The following is a 27,123-nucleotide window of genomic DNA, read 5'->3' as shown; positions in this document are numbered from 1 at the left end:
ACAGTATTGGTTCTTGCTGTTTATTAGGTAAAACACACATGTTTTCACACAGGTAGGCTATAAAGCATTGAAAGATAGAAACTTGCAATTTGTTAAATTAAGCAGTAGGAGGAAGATACTGGACACAGCAAAAAAAATGGTACATGGTGGTTCACATTTTTGTAGAGTAGATTTCAATTTTAGTTGTTTTCTTGGTAATTATTCTTCATCTGTGTCGTCCGCTGCTCCAGAAATAAGGATAGTGCGCTCCTGTGTGTCGCTTTCAATAGTGTCCTCATCTGTCTTAACTGTTCTGGGAGAAAAACATGAGTTACACAAATAACGTAATGTTTCTATAATAACTACCGAAATGTTGATTGCTACAAGGGCTGGGTGCCAGAGAAGATGCTAAGGTAAGCTTTATACCCAAATATTATTGAAAACTAGTACCAAAATCATATCTATCTTTATTTTAATAGCAGATTTTAATGTGTGGTGGGTTCTGGGAGAGCACTGTACTGGGATTATTCTTATACTTAGATAAAGATTAATATAGAAATGGGTACCTAAAACTGTTCAAGTATCCTAGTATCCAAAAAAAGGGATGTCATGGGTTTCAGTTTCAGTTTCATCTTTGTTTTCAATTGTTAATCATTATGGCAATGGTCCTAATGTTTTATCATTCTGAAACCCATGGATAGCAAGTACATGCACTGAATACATTCTTTAAAAAGTACCCAGCCACTATTGCTACTGAAGTTATCCTCTACCTGATCAAGACAGTTTTCCTCTCTGACAGCTCGGTCGCCTGGTCCAAAAGGTCTGTCTGAGTGTCAGAGGAGGACACTTCAACATGGCGCGTTTTCTCGATCACAGTTACTGCAGGTTTATTCGAGCCTCCTTTATCTGTAGTAGTTGGAGGTGGAGAACATTTGGCAGATGTTGTACCAGAAGTGATGGGCAGTTTTCCATTCAAAGACAAGTTGTGAACCATGGTGCTCAGGCGACTGTCCTCACCCTCAATCAATTTCCTGCGAGAAAAATAAGGCAAAAAATAGGCAAATTATGATTCTTCATTTGCGCCTTCATTTTACGCTTTTATTAAATTGCTAATTTTTTCTTCAAGCAACAGGAGGAGTGGATCCCATCTGTACTTGTATCTAAAGCCAGAGGCAATATTAAATTAATAATAATTCACTGACTATAGGCCAATTATATTCATGCTAGTTCAACACATGATGATTACTTGTTTTTTGTAGAGAAGATTGGAGATCAGTAACTGACTTCTGTAACATATGATTACTACAGTTTACCTGTAGGTGGTGATTTCAATCTCAAGTGACATTTTTATGTTAAGTAGGTCCTGGTATTCTCGTAACAGTAGAGCAATCTTCTCCTTAGTCACTCTCAGATCCACATTGACGGCATCTATACGCTCCTGTTGGAAAACAATGTCGTACATGGCTGATGTTTTATGTCATGGCTGTTAAATTACAGATCAGCAATTTCACTTACCTGAAGATCCTCTTCTTGCTTTTTGTATCTCAGAGACATATCACGGATTTGAGATTCAAGGAATTCATTCTTTGTCTTTAGGGTCTCCAGTTCACGTTCCTTGTTGACTATCTACAAGTGTACATACATTTCGTTTTAAAAATACAACAGGGATACAAAAGGTATTATAGCTTACTCACATCTTTCTTGTAACTTGCAATTTCCTCCCTTACACTTCTCACACTTTGCGCATGTTTGTTGGATGCATTGGTCAGATCTTGGAATTTGTTTCTATACCATGCATCCATCTCCTACGAGAAATGATGACATCTATTTAAAATGTGTGTTCTTATGGTAAGTAATCCTTTTTTTTTCACCTGAAGATTTTTGGCTGCGATGCTGTCATACTGTGACTGTATGTCTCTCAGGGCAGTGGCGAGGTCTGGGAGGCCAAAACTCAAGTCAACTTTAGCTACTGTTGTATAGATTTGTTGCATCAGTTCCTCTATTTCCTGCAATAAACAAACAACATCCATTTTGTGCAGTACTGTCTTTAAAACTACCCTCCTATTAAAGCTATAATGGCAAAATGGGAGGTATGCCAATTACTGATCTAGTCACATACAAAAGTGCTTTGTTACCTCTTTGTGGACTCTCTGTAAGAACATCAACTCTAACTCCAGATTCTCCTGTTGCTTCTCCAAGGCAATTCTTGCAGAAGTTGCCCTGTCCACATCCTAACAGAAAGCAAAACAATGTCTACTAAAAACAATTATGGTTTACAAAATATTCACTATAACCCACTGGACGTAAAGCCTCAATCTCCAGTTCAGTTTGCTTCCTGGCCTCCACTGCTTCTGCATATTTGGATTTGAGTGATTCCAATTGGCCCAGCATTGCCTCTTTACCTGCCAATGCTAAACCCTGCACACACATACAAACGCATATGATTCAAGTAATGACTGAAATTATACACACACACACACACACAGACATATATACACATTTGCAACTTGTTACCCTTTGAACTCTCATCTGCTCTGCTTCCCTGTTAAGATCTTTTAGTTGGGTTTCATACAGCTGCCTCAGTCCTGATGGTCTGGCATATCGGTTCCTCAAGGCCTCAATCTCGGCTTCCAAGAGCTTGTTTTGCGATTCAAGTGTCCTCACCTTAAAAATACAAATTATGTTCTCAGTATTCAAATTTCACTACCTTTTGTTAAGCTTTGTGTCTTATTGATGCTCTTGCCTTTTCAATGTACACAGCCAGGCGGTCATTCAGGGCCACCATCTCTTTTCTCTCACTGGTCCTGGTTTGCATGAAAGCTTGGTTCTCAGCTGCAGCAGCATCTAAGTCTAGTTTTGGGCCAAAACCCATTGACATACCATAGCAGAGTGCTTCCAGGTTTGCACTGCTATCAAAGAGAAAACACAAAAATAAAGACACTTAAGGGTAGAATAAGGATTGAAGTTGATCTACCTGCTCATTCTGGACTTGCTGGAAGTAGCCCTACGCCCCATTGACCCAGCCCTTTTTGAGAGGCTGGCAGATCGATAGCGGGTGTCCTTACGGGTGGGAGAGGGACTGGATACCCGCACTTGGTACATAGAGGACGAGGCCAGGGTTCCCTCAAATTGTCTGCGGTAAGAAGACATCCTCTCTGGACTGCGACTCATGATGGCACAAATATTTCTTTCTGCTATACTGGAAATTAGAGATTGCCTGGTGTCTTTTTGTCCCACCTTAGGCCAGTCATGGGGTCTTTATACTCACAGCCCTTCCCTGAACATAAGACAGGAATGTTGAACCTCCCCTGCCCAGAGGTGACATTCCCTGCAAATATCTATCAAGGTTATGCCAAGTAATTACATTGCATTACATTCTTGAAATACATCTCATCTTTCAATACAGAATATAGAGCTTTTTAACACATATGGATATTGCATTCACTTAACATAACTTGATAATATGGTGCGTATTTATATATTTATTGAATTTGATCACTGCATTGATAAACTATTGTAAGAATAGAAAACAGTTTACCAAAGCGGAACCTTTAAATTACATCGCACACAAGTGCTACCCGGACGACTTTCTATGTTACCATCAATCTGTTTAGGAAAACTCTCGCATCCATTTCTTTGTAAATACAAATAGATTTAAAAGCTTCTTTTCTACCTCATCTTTGACAAAATGGCGGGGAACTTCTGGCAAAGTTCTCACTAGTAAGTTTTAACCATTATTTTTTATCTGTTGTGTCTTTATTTCATATCTTTTCCTTAGTCGACAGGCCCTATGCTAGCGGTGTTTATGTGGCTTCTTCACAACGAACCGACAGCACAATCTCTAAACTAAAACTGCGGCTGAAAGAACCCGTTTTAAAGCGAGAAAAATATAACGTCTTATTAGTATCAACTATCTTAACTATATACTATTCTTGAATGTGTTTCTTGGTGTATCAATATGTAAAAAAATTGCTAACTCGCACAAAGTACCTTGCTATTAGTTAGCTTCTTATAAAAAGCAATTTACAGAAGCTAAAACGCTGTGGTGTGTTAAGATGGTCATTTTTATCAAATCATTCTAATACAGTCTCCAGTGGGTGCTGGATAGACAGGACCTGATGAAGGAGCGCCAGAAGGATCTGAAGTTTCTGTCAGAAGAGGAGTACTGGAAACTGCAGATTTTCTTCGCAAATGGTAAAACTCACTGAAATATTCTGTCTTCATTACATTTCCATTTTCAAGAAGAGCACATATGCTGTTCGTTTATCATATTTACTACTTCATTTTACTCTTGATTTTGCAAATTAATCATTCAAGTTTTATTTTGGCCCAATAGTCATCCAGGCCTTGGGGGAACATCTGAAGCTGAGGCAGCAAGTCATTGCCACTGCTACAGTCTACTTCAAACGCTTTTATGCCAGGTGGGTGTCACGTAAAACATATACATAAACTGTTAGACTTAACCAAATGTTTTATCTGCTGATTTAATCCATATGCATGCTTCACTTATCATGGCCTGTAGTTCATTACACTGTGGTAGTTCTATAGAAAGTGTCAGATTTGGCATAGCATCAGAGGATGACTAATGATTAATATGGCACAACATTGTTAAATGCTATTGCAGTAACTGTTGCTACTGAGAAGGGAATAACAATACTGTGGCTAAACGGTTTTTTTCCCCAGATACTCTTTAAAAAGTATAGATCCCGTGCTGATGGCCCCTACCTGTGTGTTTCTGGCCTCTAAAGTTGAGGTAAGAGATTTACAGTTCTTCAAAAGTTACAAATTAATTGTATGGTATAATAATCATTCTATTTTTGCTTTATAGGAATTTGGAGTAGTTTCAAATACTAGACTTATCTCTGCTGCAACCTCTGTGTGTAAGTAATACTTTGGGAACAGTTCTAACACTTAGACCATTTTTAAAACAGTCTGTGTAACATTGTTTCTCTTCTTCACACAGTGAAAACTAGGTTCTCCTATGCCTTCCCAAAAGAGTTTCCTTACCGAATGAATCATGTACGTTTTTTAACACGACATTTGTCATTTTGTGACTTGTCGACCTGTTAGTGACCATATACATCAGAGCTAATAGTGTAAGCACATTTGTGCAAATTACAACATGCCATAAACACTTGGACAGTACATCAATATCACGATGTGCCACAGTATGAGAGATTCCACTACGACAGTTCACACATCTCTGATGAATAGTGTTTTCTGTTAAAGATCACTTTGACCCATGTGCAAGTGCAGACTCATTATGTTGTACCAAGTGGCACTATAGTGCCATGTAGTGAGTCACAAAATTCTTGATAAATCAACCAGTCAGTTTTTCACCATAAATTATTCCGTTACCTGTCAACCTATTAATATATGGTGAGGCTCCAACAATGAATGATTACTGTAATTGTTGTAATGTGCAGTGTAGTATTTATTTAATTTTGTGTTAGTATTTTAGAGCTGTATTTGCGATATACCAACATGTTCTTCTGCTTATAGACTATGAATATGACCCTGTGTGTGTTTTTACAGATCTTAGAATGTGAATTTTACCTCCTAGAGTTGATGGCAAGTACTTTTATCACACAATTGAGTATTTGTTGGATAGATTCCTGTTAATAAAATGTAAGTTTGTTTTTTAGGATTGTTGCCTGATTGTCTACCACCCATACAGACCACTGTTGCAGTATGTGCAGGATATGGGGCAAGAGGACATGTTGTTGCCACTGGCCTGGTACGGCTTTGATTCAACTCAGAAGCACATTTTGTCATAGTTTTTTCCCTTGTTGTTAATGCTGTGATTCTTCACCAGGCGAATAGTCAATGACACATACAGAACTGATTTGTGCCTGCTATACCCTCCCTTCATGATCGCTCTAGGTAAAATTTGCCATACTGCTTGACTTATGACTGGATCATAATGTTGTTAGTTAGGTGTATGGGCTGTAACGTGATCCGTTCCTCTCTTTTCTCCTTTTAGCCTGTCTGCATGTGGCCTGTGTGGTGCAGCAGAAAGATGCAAGACAGTGGTTTGCAGAGCTTTCTGTTGATATGGACAAAGTAAGTGTCATTAGTGGTGATTTTATAGTTTCTGCATTAATATCTTTATAACAATTTGATAACCCATAGATCCTGGAGATTATCCGTGTTATTCTTAAATTGTATGACCAGTGGAAAAACTTTGATGACCGTAAAGACATAGCTGCTGTGCTGAACAAGATGCCAAAGCCGAAGCCTCCTCCCAACAGGTAAAAATGAGCCATAGCATTTACATGTTATAAATGTTTAATACGACATATCTAAAACAAGATTAGCTTTATTGACAAAAATCTTCTCTCCATTCCTCCAGTGAAAGTGATCAGAGTTCAAATGGGAACCAAAGTAATTCCTATAGCCAATCTTAGCCATGGCCTGACAGTATTTACATCTGCACAGTGGATGTTTCATGGGCCAAATGTTCATCTTTAACAACAAAAATTTGAAGTCTTCACCTCCCAACTCTGCTTACTGTGGGTCTCTTAACACACTGCTCTGCTACACACATGAACTGAAACTGAGTAATCTGAAGGAAAGTGCCAATTTGGGATGAAATGAAGGGCGACGTTTTGGATTTAAAAAAACTTGACAAAATGTACTGTGAGCGAGCGATTTAACCTCAGGGACTAGGCAGACTTCTTCATTGGGGTCTCTTGGATACTGTGCCGATGAGGAGTGGGCCCAAGTTTACTGTGATGTGATTGGATAACCCTGCTGACAGAGGAGCGATCCAAGCTGGTGGATCATGGAATTACAAACAGCTTTTCAATCATGTCCTACCCCTTTGCCCTTTTTGTAAATAGTTTTAGCATTGTAAAAGCCAAAGTTAAATCTGTGAACTGGACAAAGAGTTGTAGGAGTGAAGACATTTCGCTGCTCCTTCAAACCACTTCTTCAGTTGTGGTCAGATCACTGGTGGACACTGCCTTATATCTATCTGAAGGGAGGAGCTAACAACATTACACTGTAAAAAGCTATTGTTTACAGTTTCTGTATGTAGGCTAGGTCCATTGAGCTACTAAATTCTAAGTGTGCACTGTACCTGAGACCCACTTAGCATAGTCATTCAGCCTTAATAGACAAACACTTTAAGACAGAAACTAGTTCACCCAAAGAACAAAACCCCGAGCCATAAACAAAGTAATGTGGTCTACTCCATTCAGTGTAGTGAAGAGTGCAGAGTGTTACATTGGAGAACAGCCACTCCATAAGAGGAATGAAACATGGTTGCAAGAGCTCCTCTGGGCCCCAGTCCACCGTACATCTCCATCTCAAAGCCACTAACCACTCTTTTGAACATGGGGAGGCACAGATCTTAGCCAGAGAGGGGAGTTGAAGAAGCAATTTTTGTTAGGAAAGATGCTCCTTCCTTGAACAGGAATGGGGGTCTTGGACATCACATTTCCAACCATCTATAACTCCATCCTCAGACCAAAAGGAAGAGAACAATAGAGCTAGTCAGTTGGCCTATTAAGGCTGAATGATTATGCTAAGTACGTTTCAGGCACAGTGCACACTTAGAACTTAGTAGCACAATAGACCTAGCATACATAGAGAAACTGTAAACAATAGCTGTTTACAGTTTCAGTGCAATTAGTTCCTCCCTTCAGATGGATATAAGGCATTGTCCACCAGTGCTCTGACCAGAACTGAAAAAGTGTCTTGGATGTGCGGTGAAACATCTTCATTCCTACAACTTTTTGTCCAGTTGACAGATTTAACTTCGGCTTTTACTATGGATCTGGGCGACTGAGGTATTACAGATATAGTTTTAGCATTGTATTATTTGATCTTTTTGCTTAATTAAAACTTTTGTTGGGAATCATGAGCCGATTTGTTTCTGCTCTTTAGAGGAAATGTCATTTTGCTTCACATTTGAGTTTGTAACACAGTCATCAGTGACACGCATTTTGCTTTAGGGCTATAGGAAATGGTATTTGGCTTTGTTTTTTTTCTGTGTAAAGGCAAATCAGAATCAAATATAATTTGCCCAGTTTTGTTTGTATTTTCTGTTCATTCTGCCATCCATTTAATTGATTGTGGCAATACACCTGTGCATATTCCTCTAGATGTCAATATTTTTGTGCTGTAAAACTGTGAGAGCTGTGAGTCTGTGTGTGGATGTATTCCAAAACAAGGTGCTTGAAAGCCTTAATTAAAGCTGCTGGTTCCAGTAATCCTCTCATTCAAGCACAGCCGTGTTTCAATCAGGTGACAGATGACAGATGTTATGAACAGGACTTTCACAACATTTCCTGTGGTTATGTATCCACTAATTGATTAGATACATTTACAAAGGCTAAAGGCTAGTCTAATGAGCTGTTTCACAGAGAAAAGCACAAATGACCTGGACAGTCTTTGCTTTTCTTTCAATGGGCACCATCTGTTACATGATCATCCTCCTGTGTGGGGATTCAATACAAGGGCTTCACCTCAATCTGACTTGTAATGCATTTCCACTGCGTAACTATTACTTGAACCTGTTAATTATTTGTAAAGCTCATTTATGAAATAAAAATATTTGGTGTGAAAAACAATTGTGATTGTTTCTAAGCCATAGTCTACATATGGGTACTTCCCAGGGCAGCCTGCAGAGATGCTGCAGAGTGAGCATTGAGCAAGCTAGTTTTGCAGTGGCAGGACCTCTAGTGGAGTTTTCGAACCTAAACCTAAACATTTTATAAGCCATGTACATCTGTGGAGCTGTGCATCAATATGGTATAACTGCATGGTACTGTATAATGCAGTTTTCTGGAGAGGGTGCTTTGGGTAACACTATGTATGTGACGTCACAGTAACCTTCTCATAACACCCATGGTGCACAGTTACAACACAAACAGTAAAGCTACAAACCTCCGAATGAGCAGTTTTTCAAAATAAAACTTAACTATAAAACATGGTCCATTCAAGGGACAGGTAATGTTAAAAGGACATACAGTAACAATCCATTACATAGGCTAGGCTACATTTTGACAGAATGGTGACCATCCCTGGTCTGCAGGTAATATGCAGACCAGGGATTGGAATTTTATGTTGGCGATAAGATCACTGGGCCAACTGTTGGCTAAATCCTCAGTTCTATTTTAAATTAAAATAGGCTATGTTTACATGTCCATGTATAAAATCTGATTACATGAAGGTTCCAGACTTTTATTATAGCGCACCGGAAACGTCCCCCTCCCTCACCTCTGCACAAGCATCGAGGAGCGAGCCTGGAGCGAGCTGCCCACGATGAGGACCCCGCTGCGGGGACAGGCTCGGACGGGCGGGATGCTGCTGCCCTTCGCCCTCTGTCCCCTATGTCCCTCACCCGTGTCTCCCTCTTCGGACTCATGAAGCCCCCCGTCGCTGATGCAGGCCCGAGCTGCCGAAGAGAGGCGCGCAGAGGCCGGACGCAGCTTGGAGCATGTACTGGCGTGTGGGGTTCGCCTGTACGCGCTCGTTTGTGCTTGAATTTGGCGAGACCCAGGGCTTGTCCTCGTTCACCGGCCTTTTGCTGGGTGCCGCCTCCGACGAGCAGCTGTCGTTATTCGGATATGTGATTGCTTCGCCTCTGCAGGACTACGGCGGCGCCATGGCAGCCCTGGGCTCGGACTCTTGGTGGAAGAAGACGCTGTATTTGACCGGAGGGGCCCTGCTCGCTGCGGCTGCTTATCTGCTGCATGAACTACTGACCATCAGGTATAAACAACAACATCTCATCAGGCCTCGGCGGGCTTATTAGGGACTTGGTGCGCCAAAAACATCAGTTGTTTATGTGCCTTTGCTCCCCCTCCCTGCTGGTTGTTGTAGTTTCACTGGGGTGCATTTGATATTACTCAATCTGAACAGGCACGGGCGGGGAGAACGCGGAGACGATGGAGAATCTGGAGTCGTGAGTGGGTGGGTTATGATGTAACGTAGCCCCCCACCTCAACCCCCATCCACCAACATGCAGCATATTTTGTTTTTTTGTTTTTTTTTTATTGTCTTTTGAAACGATTGGGCTTCATACTAATACACTGGCCAAACTGTAAATACACTAATGACATGAGAGACAGCCTTGAATATTAACCAAATGATTCCGAGCTAAGACATTTCATGTAGGCATACTGTGTTACATTAGCCAACACTGATTTATGTCTTCTGACAGAGGGTCACATTGAATGTATAAGTCAAGGACATTGCAGAATAATTTTTGCTCTTTTGACACCACTGCAGTTGTATGCAGCAGTATCATCTTATTTGAAATAGCTGTTTCATTGAGCATAGTCAAATCCTATTTGAGTTTCTGGTCAGAAGACAGGCCTATTGTGGTCAGTCTTTATGTCTGACAGTGAAAACATAAGCACGACATTGTAAATCGTCTAAACTGTTCATTCACAACGCTGTTATTTCATGTTCCCCTTGGGTAAGGGCCTTATTTTAGTGCTTTTGTGTTTAACAGACAGGCTTCACTGCATCAAAAACACGCTTTGAGCTGCAGCACTACAGTGTAATGGATAGCTCCCTGAGGCTGGGGCTGTTTGTCCTTTTCAGCACTTCCCACAGTGGACAGCTCCCGTTATTCTACTCACATGAGCTCTGTGCAGTCCAGCGCTCGCTTGTCTGTATGTGGCAGTTTATTTTCACAACAGCATTCCTGACTACACGTGCATGCACAATTACCTCTCTCTAGGAGGCTGTTATTGTGACATTGCAGTTTTCCCTTGAACTAAAAATACTAGAGGCACAAAACCAATCAGGCCAAGGATAGCTGCTCTGGCTGCAGATCATTATATGTACTCAGTCAGTCAATGTAAAGCTCTCAGTTACTCAAATGACTGTAGTGAGGGTTACATTAAAGTGAGAAACATAGTACACCTCAATACTGTCGGGACCATTACATGACAGGGAGTGACTGGGGTACTTGCATAAAGTATATAAAAATGAATGACAGTGTACATAAGGATTGGAAAATCTGTGCCCTGATTTTGTTAAAATACAAATAATCTTTATAACACTTAATATTGCAAAGTAATGTTTTGTAATATTGAAATACAGTCTATTGCATTATGACATTTGTTTTTTCTTAATCATGTTTAATCACTGTACATTTGTAAAACCACACGTAACAATGTGATTCTACATGGGCATGGCCATCTCTTTCTAATGCAATAATTTTATTAATTTCACAGATAGAATATCCAAATCAAAATGATTACTTAAGATTGTTTTGCATCTTGCAGCTGCTAACAATAGTGCATATCGGAGATGAGATGAATGCATCTTAAATAAATACAGAATAGTAACAAAATAAGACACTATATAATCCTAGGTATTATTTTCACATTTTATTATGCAAGCAACCTGAAAGCATACAATATTATTTTTTTTCTCACTTGAAAATAGGATGGATTAAGGATTAATCTGGCAAAAGCTATGTCATAATATTCCAGATTCAGATCATTGTTTATGGAAACAGTAAAATTGTATGGTTTGATAATCTGTAACCTTATATTTTAATTAATTAGTAATTATCTGACATTATACATCTTCATTGCTGCTGTTTGTAACAATGTTGTAACTAACCAATTTTGTATCAGCAGCTGCCACATGTGCCCATAAACCACAGGCCTATTCTCACAGTGCAGTCATTCTTTATCTACACAGGAAAGAGGAAGAGCTGGACTCTAAGGACGCCATTATTCTCCACCAGTTCTCCCGGCCCAAATCTGGTGCTCCGTCTCTGTCCCCTTTCTGCCTTAAGATGGAGACCTACCTCCGCATGGTGGACCTACCCTACAAAGTATGTGCCCATGGCCATAAAACCGATCTTTAAAATTGAATGTAAAATATTCAATCGGGAGCATTCACTACATCATAGAACAAATCTATTGGCAATTCATGTTTTTTCAAAGCTATAACAAAACACAAAATTCACATATGTTGAACCTTGTCATTCTTAGGTTGTTTTTTTTTTTTTTTTTTTTTTTTTTGACAGGTAATCATTATGTCCATTTTTGTTTCATGGGAATAATAATTGCAGAGATATTAACTATAAACCAGATCAAAATGTCTGCAATCCGACAGTTAAGCAGCAAATTCCACCATACAATTCTCACCTGTCTTCCAGCTCAATTTTTAAGTATGGGCATTTTAGAATGAGTGATTTTGTTGTATTTTCAGAACTATTTTGATGGGAAGCTCTCACCTCAAGGAAAGATGCCGTGGATTGAGTATAACAGGGAGCAGGTGTTTGGGACAGAGTTCATCATTGATTTTCTGGAGGAGCGTCTGGGCGTTAGTCTGAACAAGAGCCTGACGCCGCAGGAGGTCGCCATGTCTCGAGCTATTACCAGAATGGTGGAGGAACACTTCTACTGGTAAGAGGAGACAACTATTCCCCCTTGTACAGATGTACAGCATATTGTATTTGAGATTACATAGATATGATAGGAGGTGTATTATTTTTGATATACACAAATGCAGGTTATGACCAATTACAACAGGAAGGGTTTCAGTTTCCTGTGGTAGGTGACATATACAGTATGTTACATATATTATCTCTTGTTCACTGTTCCTGTAAGTGTACAGAGCATTTAGGGTTTCATATTGATGGCCTTTCGATTATCGGTGTTAATATTGGTGAAACTGGGGGATGTATTCATGCATTGCTAAATAGGTAAATTTCTCATTACATTGGGTCAATACTTTTTCTACCATTTCTTTCTATTTCTAATAGAAATAGAAGGGGAATGAAGCTAATGAGGTGGCTGTATATGATGAAATAAGACATTAAAAAGCCAGGTTGGTGGAGATGGAAATCTGCTTACAGTAAAAATGCATGTTTATGGTTTGATCTCAAATCCAATCATGTGGACATTTTTGTAGCATTTTGTACTTTCTCACATTTTCATTGTTGTTTGGATTTAAATTGGCTAGTGTACGGCCATCAGCTGAATATCTATTATCTAGGTATCACACCTTTGGTTTCAGAGAAGATGTACAGTTTCCTTCTGATTAATTGCACAAGACTAAAGTACCAGAAATACAGTGCAGCATGATTATAACTTGTCTCCCAGGACCATAGCGTACTGTCAGTGGGTGGACAACCTGGAGGAGACCCAGAAGATGCTGTCAGTGAGCGGGCCACTGAGTGACATTCTCAAGTGGATCCTGAGTCACCTGACTGGAGGCATCGTCAAGAGGGAGATGTACGGTCATGGGATTGGACGGTTCTCTAAAGAGGAGGTCTACTCTCTGATGGAAAGAGACATGCGCACACTCGCCACTCTGCTAGGTAAGAGGACATGGGAATAGGGCTGCAAGTAAGTAGTTGTTTTTATTTATAATGTATTTGTGCATCACTTTGGAAACTGCATTTGTTTGTGAAATGTGCTATATAAATAAAGTGGATTGTATTGGATTGCAAGAGAAGACATTTACATTCAATGTTAAAGTTTTATTAAATTAGATTAACAATGTAGATGTATCAATTGATGTCAAAATCAAACCTATACATTATGATGTCAAAATCATAATGTATAGGTTTAACCAAAACACTAAAAGGTAAAATTGTATTAAAATTGTATTGTTAATATTTGAATTATAAGCCAAACACATTTAGTCGAGGAAAAAATATAAATTCACAGGTTTAGCTTTAGCTGAGCTTTACTGCTGTTCATACTTTGCACCTTCAGTAGAGAATTTGCTTTGGAAAGCAACTCATTACAGACCCCATGTGGCTGTTTTGAGAATTACAGACTAGATTCTACTGACTAGATCTACACTATATATCTGTGTGTGTGTGTGTGTGTGTGTGTGTGTGTGTGTGCGTGCGTGTGCGGGTGGGGGTGCGTGCGTGCGGGGGTGGGTGTGTGTGTTTCAGCGCTACATGTCATGCTCTCTAATGTCAAATCTAAGTGTCTCTTTGTATTTTTAGGTAATAAAAAATACCTGATGGGCTCCAAAATCACAACAGTGGATGTGACAGTGTTCAGTCACCTTGCTCCAGCCATGTGGACACTACCAGGATCCAGACCAGAGCAACTCATCAAAGGTTAGATGCATCAAAAATAATAAACCACTGAAAGGAAATACCTGTTGACTATTTTTACTGGTGCTATACACATATAGTTAACAGAAAAAACTACACACTAGGCCCTCATCAAACAAATGATTAAAAATGATTTGCAGACAGGATTTGCAGGATTTTTCTCTGTTAGCTGTTTTCAGGCTGCTCCCTCTCTATGATGTGTGAAGTTCTTTATTATTTTGTTTTTTTCATAGGCGAGCTCATCAACCTGGCCATGTACTGTGAGCGCATCCGACGGAGATACTGGCCCGAGTGGTTTGTGGAACTAGAGGACTTCTACTACACAGACACCACAGAGCGCAGTGACTCCCCTTCCAAACTCCCTGACCTGGGCCTGTACTCACGCTCCAACTCCTCCTCCCTCCTTCAGGACGACTCGCCCACCCCCCTCACCCCTGTCTTTTACCATAGCCCTGTCTCGCAAGGACAAACTCACTTGCCTAAGGACATTGAGTCTCCAGACAGCGACCCCACGGGACACTCTCTATATGACTCGGATATGGACACTGAGTGCTCTGAAATGGACCAGCTCAAATGTTGACGAAGCAGAAAAAGTAGGAAACGTAGTGACACACTGTTCACCTCTGACCACTGGTGAAATGCTTGTTCTTCAGTATGCTGTAGAGCATGACTGGTGAGTTTTCAATGCAGGTGGACAGAGGGATGGTAATGCAAACTGCAGTGGAGGAAAAAGAGGTGATTGAGTCTTTTAGAAAATCAGGAGTCAATGATGCCGCTGCTGAGTAACTCCTCCACAATGTTAGCTGCTGTCACAGTTTTTAACTTTATCTATCAGCATGTTGCTGTAACTATGGCAACTACACGTGACCCTGTGACCCCAAAGTCCAGCCTGTGTGTGTTAACTGAACCCTTGTCGCCTTGACAGATAGACCACTGTACAGAACAAATTCAATGTACATATGAGCAATTTGAATCTTGATAGATAGAGATATACAAAGTATATAAAATATAAATAGTATAGATAGCTTGCAAATATGAGTCTCACATTAATGTAAATAGTCATGTTGTGCCAGAGTTTGTCTTGTCACAAGAGTTCATCTGTTCATTCCCACACTGTTCATAATTGCAATGTTTTTAGTATAAATGCCTTTATTTAGTTCTTGAAAGATTGAAAGCATATAAAGTTCAGGAGAGCTAAGGACTTTGCCATAAGCACTTTGAAAATTAATTTACTAAACCAAATTACCTTAACTTCTCCCAGTGTTTATTTTTAATCACTGACAACACTCATATCCATTCCATAACACTGTTATCACATCTAAAGTGAATTAGTCTAAGATGCATCCAACATTCAAGCGAATGAAACAATCATGTAGAAATAGTTTTATTAGAGTTTAAAAGTACATGTGCATGGCTGGTACGTGCTCTGAAAATCTCCCTTTAGACCTGATACTTGTTTGCTGTCACTGGCTTCAGTTTGTTAAACAGTGGGTTGCTTAGAGGGGACAAAGCAATACAGGTCCATTTTGGTCATTGTTTGTTTATGTTGTGTTAATGTGCAAATGTGGTGTGTGTTTGTCATTCAACAAATGCACATACTTCTGCTGTTGCACATTTACGCCACAGGAAGATGTCTTCTGTTTATTACATAATGAAAGCAGTAGCACACTCATTCACTCCTGATCTATTCTCCAAAGTCCATTTAGGGAATTTCTTGTGCAAAACTATACTGTGGAGTGCAATAGAGATTGATAAAAGTACTTTTGAGAAGCACTATACTCAAATAGGACGGGCGTAAGGACAATAAAGCGCCAGGATTTAAAATTAACCAAAGTTTTTTGTTTCCTGGGACCAACGTTAATGTTTATAAACTGAACATATATAACATATATAAGGTTATCCCACACAAGTGGTGCTTGTGACTGCATGAAGTTGAATTTGAATCACCTTCCCACATCTAATGGTTCTTCCTTTTTAATGAGTGGTCTTGTTTCATCCATAAGTTGTAATGTTCACTTTACAACAGTGCCAGCATATTTTATACATTACTTATTTATCTTATATTTATATTTATTTATTTATTTTGTCAAATGTAATGCCTTATTGATTTTGTGTGTACTGTATCCAACACCATGGATTGTTTTGCACTTTAGATGTGTTTTGCTATTTGGCTGGTGTGTGTATAATTGACTTCCTTTGAATACATATAGCATACATTGTCCAGTCTCATGCATGTTTGTCCACTGTTAGATGTGTCAAACTCCAAAATGGTCCTATCCCATAAAGTCATGTACAGTTTTCCCATAAAAGCATTTAACTTTTCTCTAGAAATACTCTTACTCTTTGCTAAAGTCTTGTGTCCCTGCAGCTGCTCAATGGTCATCCTTCACTTACGGTAGAAGCCATAAACATCGTCTGCTGTTGTCTGTGATTTGTGCTAACTCCGAGTGTACATAAGAGAGACAAAAAATAACCATGTGATGTAAAAGCTCTTCAGATGTTATGAATGTATTGTGTCTTATGAGCTGCGTGACAATGGATTACTCGTCAGATTTCATTAAATATACCTGTGATATTTTCTCTGCCTTGTTTTCATTCATGTCAGTGTAAATTCAACGGTCACTCCCATTCAGGACATGTGAGACCTTAAACACACTCTAAAATAGCTTGTACACTATATCAAAGTTGTTTTTTTTAAAAGCAAAAATCTTTTTCCGTTTACTGATATTGTTTAATCATTTTTACTTGAAAGGTGCACTGTGGGTCCGATACTTTCTTGTTTCCTCTGATATGTTATTGCTTTGCCTGTTTTCCAAATTATTCAACTTCAAAAACATGCATTCTTTCTGTGAGGGGAATCTCCTATCCACAGATCTGGCCTGTAACTTGGTCTTGTCCTGTCAATATCTCCATGAAGATACAGTAAAAGCATTTAATGCCATACTGCAGAACATTCGAGACAAAGCAATTACATATGCACGGAGACTAGCAGGTAGCTGACCCTCCCCCAGAGAAGTTACATAGTGCAACTTCAAATGCTGAGATGTTGCAGTGGGAGAGTGATACCTTTCTTAAGTATAATCGCTGTTTCTGTAGCAATGAGAGGTTGCTAGGCCCTGACTCATATCTTTCCCATAATCCCCTCCCTCTGTGCTAGCTCCATATGACAATACTGAGCCCACCAACAATGAGCCAGGATTAACTCTGCCTTTTTCTTCTGTGTCGGAGGCCAAGAGCCAAAGACAAGGAAAAGTCCAAATCGGGGAAAAACAAAACCAGGAAATGATGTGGTCACTGCTGAAAGGTCTGCCTATATTTGCACAAGTATTAAGGTAAGTTAATGTTGTCCCATTCAAGATACAGGGGCAGCCTGTCAGGAGCAGTGGACAACTACAGTGCTACACCCAGGCACCCTAAATCTTGAGAGAAGGTTAGTGAGTTTAAAGTTGAAAGGGGAAATGGGAAATGTACACTCCACACAGACAGAGCCACTATGTGTGGACCCTGAATCACTGGACCCTGGACCCTATTCTAACCATGTTTAAATACTTGGCCTGTGTATGATGCTATTGTTCTTGTTTCTGTTTTCTGTGGTACACAATTAACAATGGCTCAAGGCAGTGCATAGAGCCAGAGTACTGTGTGTGTGTGTGAGGGGGGGGGGGGGGGGGGGGGGGGGGGGGGGGGTGTAGGTGTGTGTAGGTGTGTCTAGGTGTGTGTGTGTTTGTTTTTACTGATTTATATTCTTACTATTATTTAATAATTAGTATATACATAGCTTTCAGAGGACCCTACCATTATACTTTGATTAACAAGAATAAATAATAAATAAATAAAACTTGTGAAAGCGCGTGGCCACGATTACGTCATCAGTGGACGATTCAACCAGCTGTTTCACATCATATCCAGGAGAGGGCACCAGTGGACCAGTGCAGCTCCTATATTGATTGTCCTGCAAATGTGTGAGAATTTAACGCGGTGTTAGGTGTGTACAGTCAACTACAAATATAGTCTACACATGTGGAGCTGGTTGGAAACTTTTTGACACATGCATTGCATTGCATAAATGTTATAAATATAAACCCATTTCATAATTGTTTGCTTGCATACACATTTTTATTGGAATATTTATAATGCATTTACCATCTTTCTCCCCTAAATTTGCTCACACCTTCAGCGTTTTAGAAATAAAATAATCATTATTTGTGTAAAACGGTAAAAATAACAAGCAGCTATCAGATTTAAAATAATTTACACAGAGAGAATTCTGAATGAGCTCCATGTAATCCAAATAAACGAGAACCTAGTTACCACGTTATAGGGACTGCCTGCTGATATATTTATATATTTCTTTGCATTTAGGCTAGTATGTGAAAGTTGCAGTTTCACTGGAACCACGACGATTCTGAAACGCGTAAAACTCGACACGACTGACTGAATTAAAAGACACATATGGCTACAAGACATGAAAATCCACACATAGGCTATAAAATAAAATAATGTGCAAAGACTGCAGTGGTATATACAAATACGATTTAATGACAAAAAGCATTTAGAAATTGTGCAATCGCTATTTTCCATACTCTTGGTGAAGTCACAGATTTCAGGTCAATCATTTTTTGTTTGGTTTATTTCAAACCTTAAAGTTCCACTGATGAACAGGAGGAAGTGTCAATGGCAGAAATAGTCTAGTTAATTAAAATAAAAGCCAATTTTGTAATAAATTAAACAAAAAAATATGCAATTACAAAATGTGCGTAAAATTAGTTTAGCGCATTTTCCTTTTGGTCAAATACATTCAGAAAGGCCCTTCAGTCTCAGTCCAGCTTCTCTCATCTTCCAATTGGGTTTAACTTTCTCAGTGACTGCAGAATCTGCCAATAACCTCCACCATCAACTCAGCCTCCATCACAGCATCAAGGTGGCACAACTACACGTTGTGCGTTGGCACAAACTCACAGAGAAAACACGAACGAACAAACGAAGCCATAAACGAATGTAAATACATCCCACGAACAGTGTTCATCAGACACAGTTAGAGCAGGAGAGCAGCCTGCGGCCAGAGCTGGTATAGGTGGAATTATTGATGTCATTATTGTTATTAGCAAAGGAAGGCAAGATGAGCTGGAGTCTGTCTCCAGCAAGACAGTCTCAGGTCTCACAGCTTTAGGATCAAAACAATAACACAGTGTAAACAGGCCACAGACAAGAGACGTCTGCACAACCTATTATTATTATTATTATTATTATTATTATTATTATTATTATTATTATTATTATTATTATTGTTGTTGTTGTTGTTGTTGTTGTTGTTGTTGTTGTTGTTGATGATGTTGTTATTGTTGTTATCGTCTGTGCGTGAAAGTGTAAATATAGGCCTATAGGCCTATCTAAATGTATATAATAATAATAATAATAATAATAATAATAATAATAATAATAATAATAATAATAATAATAATAATAATAATAATAATAGGTTTATTGTTATATAGTTTCTGTTCCTGAGCCTGCGCTGCAGACCCCATGTTGCTTTGTTGTTGATGAGATGATGAAGATGGCGTGGCACCATAAACTCAATGCACTGTCTGGTGCACAGTCCTCTGTATTATACACAGTGGCACGAGCCTGTCTTTCAAACAATGCATTTTAGCCCGTTTTGGTTCCTCTCCGCAGCCCCACATCAGCTCCTGCCACGAGCCCCACGCAGCGGCTCTGCGTCAGTGCCGCGCGGTTCCTGAGTCCGTTCCAGGCCTCCTGGGGCGCTCAGATCCAGAGAACAGAGGCACATTGTGCCCACAGCGGTCACTGCACAGGAGTCTGTCCTCCATGGTGAGGGGGAGTGTCCCCATACATGTCCTCTGTCCCCGGGAGAGGGCCCCCTGCGGGGGTCATCCTCTTCTCCTTCTGTCGCCGGTTACAGAACCAGACTCTCACCACCTCCTTCTCCAGCTGCAGGCTGTCCGCGAGGGAGTTGATCTCCGCGGCGCCGGGCTTCGGACACTTGAGGAAGTGGCTCTCCAGTGCGCCTTTGACCCCTACCTCAATGGAGGTGCGCTTCTTTCTTTTTCGTCCCTGCGCCGCAATCTTGTCCAGGCTGGTGGGGCTGCCCGACGTGGAGTCAGCCTCCTCGAGCCACTTGTTCAGCAGCGGTTTGAGCTTGCACATGTTTTTGAAGCTGAGTTGCAGAGCCTCAAACCTGCAGATAGTGGTCTGGGAAAAGACGTTTCCATAGAGCGTACCCAGTGCCAGGCCCACGTCCGCCTGCGTGAACCCCAGTTTGATGCGCCTCTGTTTAAACTGCTTGGCGAACTGTTCCAGCTCATCCGAGGTCGGTGTGTCCTCGTCGGACTGGTCCTGGCCCGCGTGCTGCTGGTGGTGAGTGTGCGGGCCGTGCTCACTCAGGTGCGGGCTGTGGCTGTGCTGCTCGTCGTCCCGCAACGTGTGGTGCATGGAGCCCTGCTCACCCGCGGGCACGAGGCTGAAGCCGGACTGCGCGTACACCAGACTCTGCTCAGAGGTCGCCATGGTGGCTATATGCGTGGAACTCGCACCGCTGCGCCATGTCCTGGCATCATGATGTGTGTGCTGCTGCTGCTGCTGTTGCTGCAAATTGTTGGGGGTCTGCAGCTCCTCGCGCTCGCCCTCGTGCAGAACGGGCTTTACGTCCTGATCCGAGAGAGGGCTGTGCGGCCACGGCGTTCCGCTGTCCGCGTGCAACGCCGTGATCCACTGGTGCGCGTGGCCCGGTAACGTGCCGTATTCGTTGTGGAGCAAACTGTGCGCGTCCCTGTACGCGGCCGCCTGCTGTAGGCTCCCGGATTCAGAGTGCGGCGGCGGCGCGCTACCGGGGCTTAGTACGCCGTAGTGGTTAGACGTGGCAGTCGCCATCACGGACTGTGACCAAACTGGGGCCGGACTGTGATACTGGCCCAAAGGCAGCTGGACTTAAAAGAGGAACTCTGTGCGCGCCACGGGGCAGCCTCACGTCTCTCTCAGCATCTCCGGGCGCAGTGCCAAGGGACGCAGAGGCGCGCACCTGTGGTCCGCCTCGCGCCGCTCTTTATTGGCCGAGAACGCTTGACAGATGTGGTTACCCCTGACAGCACCCCGCTCATTGGTCACGGGAGATTGTACTGAACCCCAATCACTCCCAACTGCACGAGCACAGCAACACGAGAGCCCCCGGACCAGAGAAAGAAACCTATAGAACTCCAAACTCTGGATCCCGCGGTCTGATCTGGGTTCGTAGTCTGTCCTTGTGACCTGCTGCTGCGTAAAAGATGCGCTCTCCTCAGAATGACCAGCCCAAGCCCACGAGCCCCTGGAGGCACTGCTCTCTAAACTTTCACCAAGTCACGTGATCAGGCTCAGCCTCCAGCTGCTCGCGTGCTCCAGGGCCCTACCCCGTTGCTATGGCGAATTTTCAATGGGACTACACCACCCACGTCACAGCTGCAAGGAGTTTATGGGGATACACATTGAGCTCAGGGAGTGAAACTGGAGGGACAAATGACCCTGTATCCACCTGCATGCATGTCCTAACCCAAACTCTAGAAATATTCTCTTAAAACACAAACACAAGCACATGCCTTACCCCCTGTTTTAACATAACAATGAGTGAAGATAAAGTAGCCCTGATTCTGCCAAGCCCAGAATGCCCCTGAGACTCTACTTTGACAAATACTGGCATTTAATTTTATTGGTTCAAAGTAGGTCACCTGTGGTGCAATATCATATATATTAAGTAGTTAAACACATTGAGGAAGGACAAAAGACCCTGTTGTTACACCATTAAACAGACACATTAAAGTGACCACGGACACATTTACATCTTGTGTTGATTGGATAAGAGGGACACCTTTTACACTCCCATAGGACATGGTTATGTTGTGAGTGATGGGTTAATCAATAAACAGTTTGATAAGGTGCAAATGTGGACATAACGTGACACAGTGAATTATGGAGATGGAAAGTACATGAGTGAATGATTGGGTGTAATTCTGAGAATTACCAAATCTGTCGCCAGGGGCTCTGGCAAGTCGTGTGTCAAGACAGGCACAACATATTACCCTAATAGACTAATATGCAAACTATGGACCGTCCAATTACAGGACTTAATAACGCATAAATGATGCGGGTCCTGTTCTTACAAGACAAAGTGCTCAGTGTTAATTCAGGCAGGGCTATGTTCACTGTAAATATCACCAGCACCAGCTCTGCACTTTCTTCTGTATTCAACACAGAGAGTTAATGATGAGAATGTAAGCATTAAATTAGCCGTAATTATATGGCCCCAGTGCTGTAAAGATTCAATTTCTTGGCAAGTCTAATGGGCTTAAGTGTCCCTGTGTGCGGCTCTCACTCTCCATCAGATATTTATGACAGAAACATACCTAAAGCAACAAAACAACACTGCTGCATTAACCAGGGAGTTCTGCTTTTGACAGGTTTTATTTTCCTAGTCTTCAGAGTGGATATATTTATGTCAGTGTGAACATGTCCATAAATCCAGACATGCTCCTTTTTGTGTGTTATGTAAACAAAACCAGCTTCTGTCCTACATTCATTTGAATGGACAACAGTTCAAGTGGCAGGTGAAGCCTTTTATGAGCCTCTATTTTTGGTTCACTTTCACTTTCTATGTGGAACTGTGTATTGGCGGTCCCCTGTCCCTCCCCCTCTGGGAACCCTCCACTCCTTGGGCCAAACTGGGGCAGGGGGGGGATCCTTTATGCTGCTGGACACACCGAGATAATGGCCATTCCTCTACAACCTCGCACAATCAAAAGCAAAGAGGACTCGGAGGATTCCAGCTTTAACCAAGCCATTGTCCGGGCTAATTACATCTGAATGCGAGACCCACAGACCCCCACTACCTCCCCATAAGAGCCCAACCTCAGCCCCAAACAACCCTTCGGAGAGCAGCATCAACACAGTCAAATATATAGTCCACTTGTTCTTTAGGTGTAAGTGTTCACTAGGCACACACACATGCACACGCATGCACACCCCGACACGTACACTCACACACACTAGATATTAGATCAGATCTGGGCTGGCGACACTCTGAAGTGATGAAGAGGTCTTAGAGGACTTAGGGGGTGAATAGAAAACACTGGGAAGAGCCTTTCTCCCAACGTACTCACATAATCCAAATCTATAGCCTCCTTCTGCTCCTGTGCCGCCATCTGGAGCTAGAAACAAGCATGCAGATTACAGTGTCAAACATCACATGTAAAGACAAAGTTCTAAGTAGCCTCTGAAGTCAGGTGCTAGTATGTTCTCTGGCATGTGTTAATGAAATAAGGGAATTGTGCATAGAGTTAGCATATCAACATTATGAAAAATTGGACAATCTCTATCCAAGCATTGCTAAATAAATATTCATACATGGCAGCACTGATACTTGCAAAAATTTGACAAACAACATGTTGCAACGTGATGGATTAGAAATTGCATTCTGGTTAAGAGTCAATGACATTCTTATGTGTTACCGTAGGTTCTCTACAGCCTGTAGAAATGAACTGTACGAAATGAACCCCATATTAAGCCCATAATAGATGGAACATGCCTCATTCACCTGTACAGGAATAAACAGAAGATTTGTGAATTATGGGCTATTTTCATATGTGAAGTTCCAAATATCTATACTGTAAATCAGTGATGACCTGATTCCATGGACAGGTCAAAAAATTGTATTTAATGTATATCTAAAATCATCAAAACATTTTTTTCCCCTTTATTACTACCTTGTAAAAATATTGTAAATGACAATATTGTGGATTTTATCAAGAAGGGATTGAATATTTTGATAACAGTAAAATACATTTGGCTTTTGACAGCACTGTAAAATTGCAAGCCTCTGGCAATGTTTTTGCAAATGAACTGTTTGCTGTAAAAATAACACTTTTTAAATTATTCCTATCCAAATCAACAGTTCATCAGTCTGTAAACATTTATGTAAACTTAGCTATTACCGGTATATCAGATCAACTATTCCATCAGTTTGTTACACAGATATGCATATTAGACAAAAACAAAAGAACATCCCAATTTAAGTTATGCCATTAAATTAAGCCTCATCAGCATGGACAATAGAACATGACTTTTTGTTTCTATCTTAAGTATAATTATTTCTTTATTTATTTAGGGCTTCTGGAGGTACTCCTCTAACCATTTATGATATGAGATTTCCGCTGCTGCACGATCTTGTTGGTATGAGTTATGATAAAAAGTCCCTGGATGCCTTTTTAAACGTGGTGTGTGTGCGAAAATCTCAGGGCTTGGAGGTCTTGCTGGTGTTCAGTTTAACATTGATTTATTCTCTTTTTCCAATTTATTTCTCCTTCGCCTGATCTGCCACTGGGAGGACAAATGGAGGAGAAACCAGCCCCTTAAACACACACAGTGACAAATGCATCCACTGTAAAAACACACTACAATTTATCCTATTTCTGAAAAGGACCAGGAAAGGAAATACTTTAATACCTTTAAATCTGGACATTGCCATTTAAAAGCAAGCAAGTACAGCAGAAACACAGTCCAGGATAATGTTTTATTTATTTTTATTAGACAGAAGAGTAAGCAGCAAGAAACGCATAGAAAGTGTAGAAAGAGACACACAATCAAGCTATAGTACAGCATGCAGTATACAGTATTGTCGAATGTTTCACTGTCATTCAGAAATGACTATAAAGAAAAGAGAATGAAAAAAAATAAACATACACCATCCATCCATCCATCCATTTTCTTCCGCTTATCCGGGGCCGGGTCGCAGGGGCAGCAGTCTAAGCAGGGACTCCCAGACTTCCCTCACCCCAGACACGTCCTCCAGCTCCTCTGGTGGGACCCCAAGGCGTTCCCAGGCCAGCTGAGAGACATAGTCCCTCCAGCGTGTCCTGGGTCTTCCCCGAGGCCTCCTCTCGGTGGGACATGCCCAGAACACCTCCCTAGGGAGGCGTCCAGGAGGCATCCTAAGCAGATGCCCAAGCCACCTCAACTGGTTCCTCTCGACGTGTAGGAGCAGCGGCTCTACTCCGAGCTCCTCCCGTGTGACTGAGCTCCTCACCCTATCCCTAAGGGTGCACCCCGCCACCCTACGGAGGAAACCCATTTCAGCCGCTTGTATCCGCGACCTTGTCCTTTCGGTCATTACCCAGAGCTCATGACCATAGGTGAGGGTAGGAACGTAGATTGACCGGTAAATCGAGAGCTTTGCCTTTGGGCTCAGCTCCTTCTTTACCACAACGGACCGATACAGTGACCCCATCACTGCAGACACTGCACCGATCCGCCTGTCAATCTCGCGCTCCATCCTTCCCTCACTCGTGAACAAAACCCCGAGATACTTGAACTCCTCCACTTGGGGCAGAGACTCACCACCCACCCGGAGAGGGCAAACCACCTTTTTCCGGTCGAGAACCATGGCCTCGGATTTGGAGGAGCTGATTCTCATCCCAGCCGCTTCACACTCGGCTGCAAACCGCCCCAGTGCCTGCTGCAGGTCCTGGCTCAGGACAACATCATCTGCAGAAACCATCAGGACAACATCATCTGCAAACAGCAGAGATGAAATCCTGTGGTTCCCAAACCAGACCCCCTCCGGCCCCTGGCTGCGGCTAGAAATTCTGTCCATAAATATAATGAACAGAACCGGTGACGAAGGGCAGCCCTGGCGGAGTCCAACATGCACCGGGAACATGTCTGACTTACTGCCGGCAATGCGAACACAGCTCCTGCTCCGGTCATACAGGGACTGGACAGCCCTTGGCAAAAAGCCCCGGACCCCATACTCCCAGAGCACCCCCCAAAGGACACCACGAGGGACATGGTCGAATGCCTTCTCCAGATCCACAAAAGACATGTGGACTGGTTGGGCAAACTTCCATGAACCCTCAAGGACCCGATGGAGAGTATAGAGCTGGTTCAGTGTTCAGCGACCAGGACGAAAACCCCACTGCTCCTCCTGAATCCGAGATTCGACTATCGGTCGAATTCTCCTCTCCAGTACCCTGGAATAGACCTTACCGGGAAGGCTGAGGAGTGTGATTCCCCTGTAATTCTTATACAGAGGGACCACCATCCCGGTCTGCCATTCCACAGGTACTGTCCCCGACCGCCACGCGATGTTGCAGAGACGTGTCAGCCAAGACAGCCCCACAACATCCAGAGACTTGAAGTACTCAGGACGGATCTCGTCCACCCCCGGAGCCTTGCCACCGAGGAGCTTGCCAACCACCTCAGTGACTTCAGCCAGGGTGATAGACGAGTCCGCCACCGGGTCCCCAGTTTCTGCTTCCTCCTCGGAAGACGTGACAGTGGGATTGAGGAGATCCTCAAAGTATTCCTTCCACCGCCTGGCAGCATCCCCAGTCGAGGTCAGCAGCTCTCCATCCGCACTGTAAACAGTGTTGGTGAAGCACTGCTTCCCCCTCCTGAGGCGTCGGATGGTTTGCCAGAATCTCTTTGAAGCCGTCCGATAGTCCTCCTCCATGGCCTCCCCGAACTCCTCCCAACCCCGAGTTTTTGCCTCTGTGACTGCCCGAGCCGCGGCACGCTTGGCCCACCGGTACTCATCAGCTTCCTCAGGAGTCCCACGAGCCAACAAGGTTCGATAGGACTCCTTCTTCAGCTTGACGGCATCCCTTACTTCCGGTGTCCACCACCGGGTTCGGGGATTGCCGCCGCGACAAGCACCGCAGACCTTAAGACCACAACTACGAGCAGCCGCATCGACAATAGAGGTGGAGAACATGGCCCACTCGGAGTCCAGGTCCCCAACCTCCCCCGGGATCAGGGAGAAGCTCTCCCGGAGGTGGGAGTTGAAGACCCCTCTGACAGAGGGCTCTGCCAGACATTCCCAGCAGACCCTCACAAACATACACTTATCTACATATTTGCATCCATAAAGTATATGCTCATTGTTGCGAAAGAGACAGTGATAAATCCCAAACGTGCATCTCCATGAAGAAATTCTCCTTGCCATGAAATTGGTGAGATTCAAAAATCATTTGTTCAATATTTCAAATCTTACAATACAATTGGTCAAGTTGACCTTTTCCAAATAAGCAACAATATGAAAGCTG

General features: G+C 42.2%; 4 protein-coding genes across 6 annotated transcripts; 2 read left to right on the top strand and 2 right to left on the bottom strand.

The window, feature by feature from the left end:
- Positions 1-142: 142 nt before the first annotated feature.
- ngs (notochord granular surface) lies at positions 143-3,320 on the bottom strand. 3 transcript variants are annotated; one of them, XM_033990560.2, is made up of 11 exons: positions 2,954-3,320; positions 2,723-2,888; positions 2,494-2,643; positions 2,278-2,397; positions 2,115-2,210; positions 1,851-1,985; positions 1,674-1,784; positions 1,495-1,605; positions 1,293-1,417; positions 750-1,010; positions 143-292 (listed from the first exon to the last, which is right to left on the bottom strand). In XM_033990560.2, the coding sequence occupies exons 1-11, from the start codon at positions 3,148-3,150 to the stop codon at positions 199-201; spliced, it is 1,566 nt and encodes a 521-aa protein (XP_033846451.1). In that variant the 5' UTR covers positions 3,151-3,320; the 3' UTR covers positions 143-198. The 3 variants fall into 3 exon arrangements, with proteins under 3 accessions (XP_033846451.1, XP_055088011.1, XP_055088012.1); XM_055232036.1 differs by having other exon boundaries at positions 2,723-2,885; XM_055232037.1 differs by having other exon boundaries at positions 194-287; positions 2,954-3,319.
- A 234-nt stretch (positions 3,321-3,554) lies between these two features.
- On the top strand, positions 3,555-8,547 carry ccnc (cyclin C). Its single transcript, XM_033991209.2, has 12 exons — positions 3,555-3,699; positions 4,067-4,173; positions 4,316-4,400; positions 4,663-4,732; positions 4,808-4,859; positions 4,943-4,998; positions 5,515-5,550; positions 5,625-5,716; positions 5,795-5,862; positions 5,963-6,042; positions 6,112-6,230; positions 6,332-8,547. Exons 1-12 carry the CDS (start codon positions 3,668-3,670, stop codon positions 6,384-6,386), a joined length of 852 nt encoding a protein of 283 aa, XP_033847100.1. The 5' UTR covers positions 3,555-3,667; the 3' UTR covers positions 6,387-8,547.
- Positions 8,548-9,211: 664 nt separating this feature from the next.
- On the top strand, positions 9,212-16,605 carry faxca (failed axon connections homolog, metaxin like GST domain containing a). Its single transcript, XM_033990780.2, has 6 exons — positions 9,212-9,699; positions 11,650-11,785; positions 12,166-12,362; positions 13,062-13,279; positions 13,922-14,038; positions 14,269-16,605. Exons 1-6 carry the CDS (start codon positions 9,425-9,427, stop codon positions 14,613-14,615), a joined length of 1,290 nt encoding a protein of 429 aa, XP_033846671.1. The 5' UTR covers positions 9,212-9,424; the 3' UTR covers positions 14,616-16,605.
- A 3,235-nt stretch (positions 16,606-19,840) lies between these two features.
- On the bottom strand, positions 19,841-21,153 carry pou3f2a (POU class 3 homeobox 2a). Its single transcript, XM_033990785.2, is given in 2 exon segments — positions 19,841-20,944; positions 20,947-21,153. Coding segments are annotated over 2 exon segments (1,311 nt in total).
- Between the last annotated feature and the right edge of the window lie 5,970 nt (positions 21,154-27,123).

The sequence above is a fragment of the Periophthalmus magnuspinnatus genome, chromosome 24 (assembly GCF_009829125.3).
Source record: "Periophthalmus magnuspinnatus isolate fPerMag1 chromosome 24, fPerMag1.2.pri, whole genome shotgun sequence".
NCBI lineage: Eukaryota > Metazoa > Chordata > Actinopteri > Gobiiformes > Gobiidae > Periophthalmus > Periophthalmus magnuspinnatus.
This window is presented reverse-complemented; position numbering and strand designations above follow the sequence as displayed.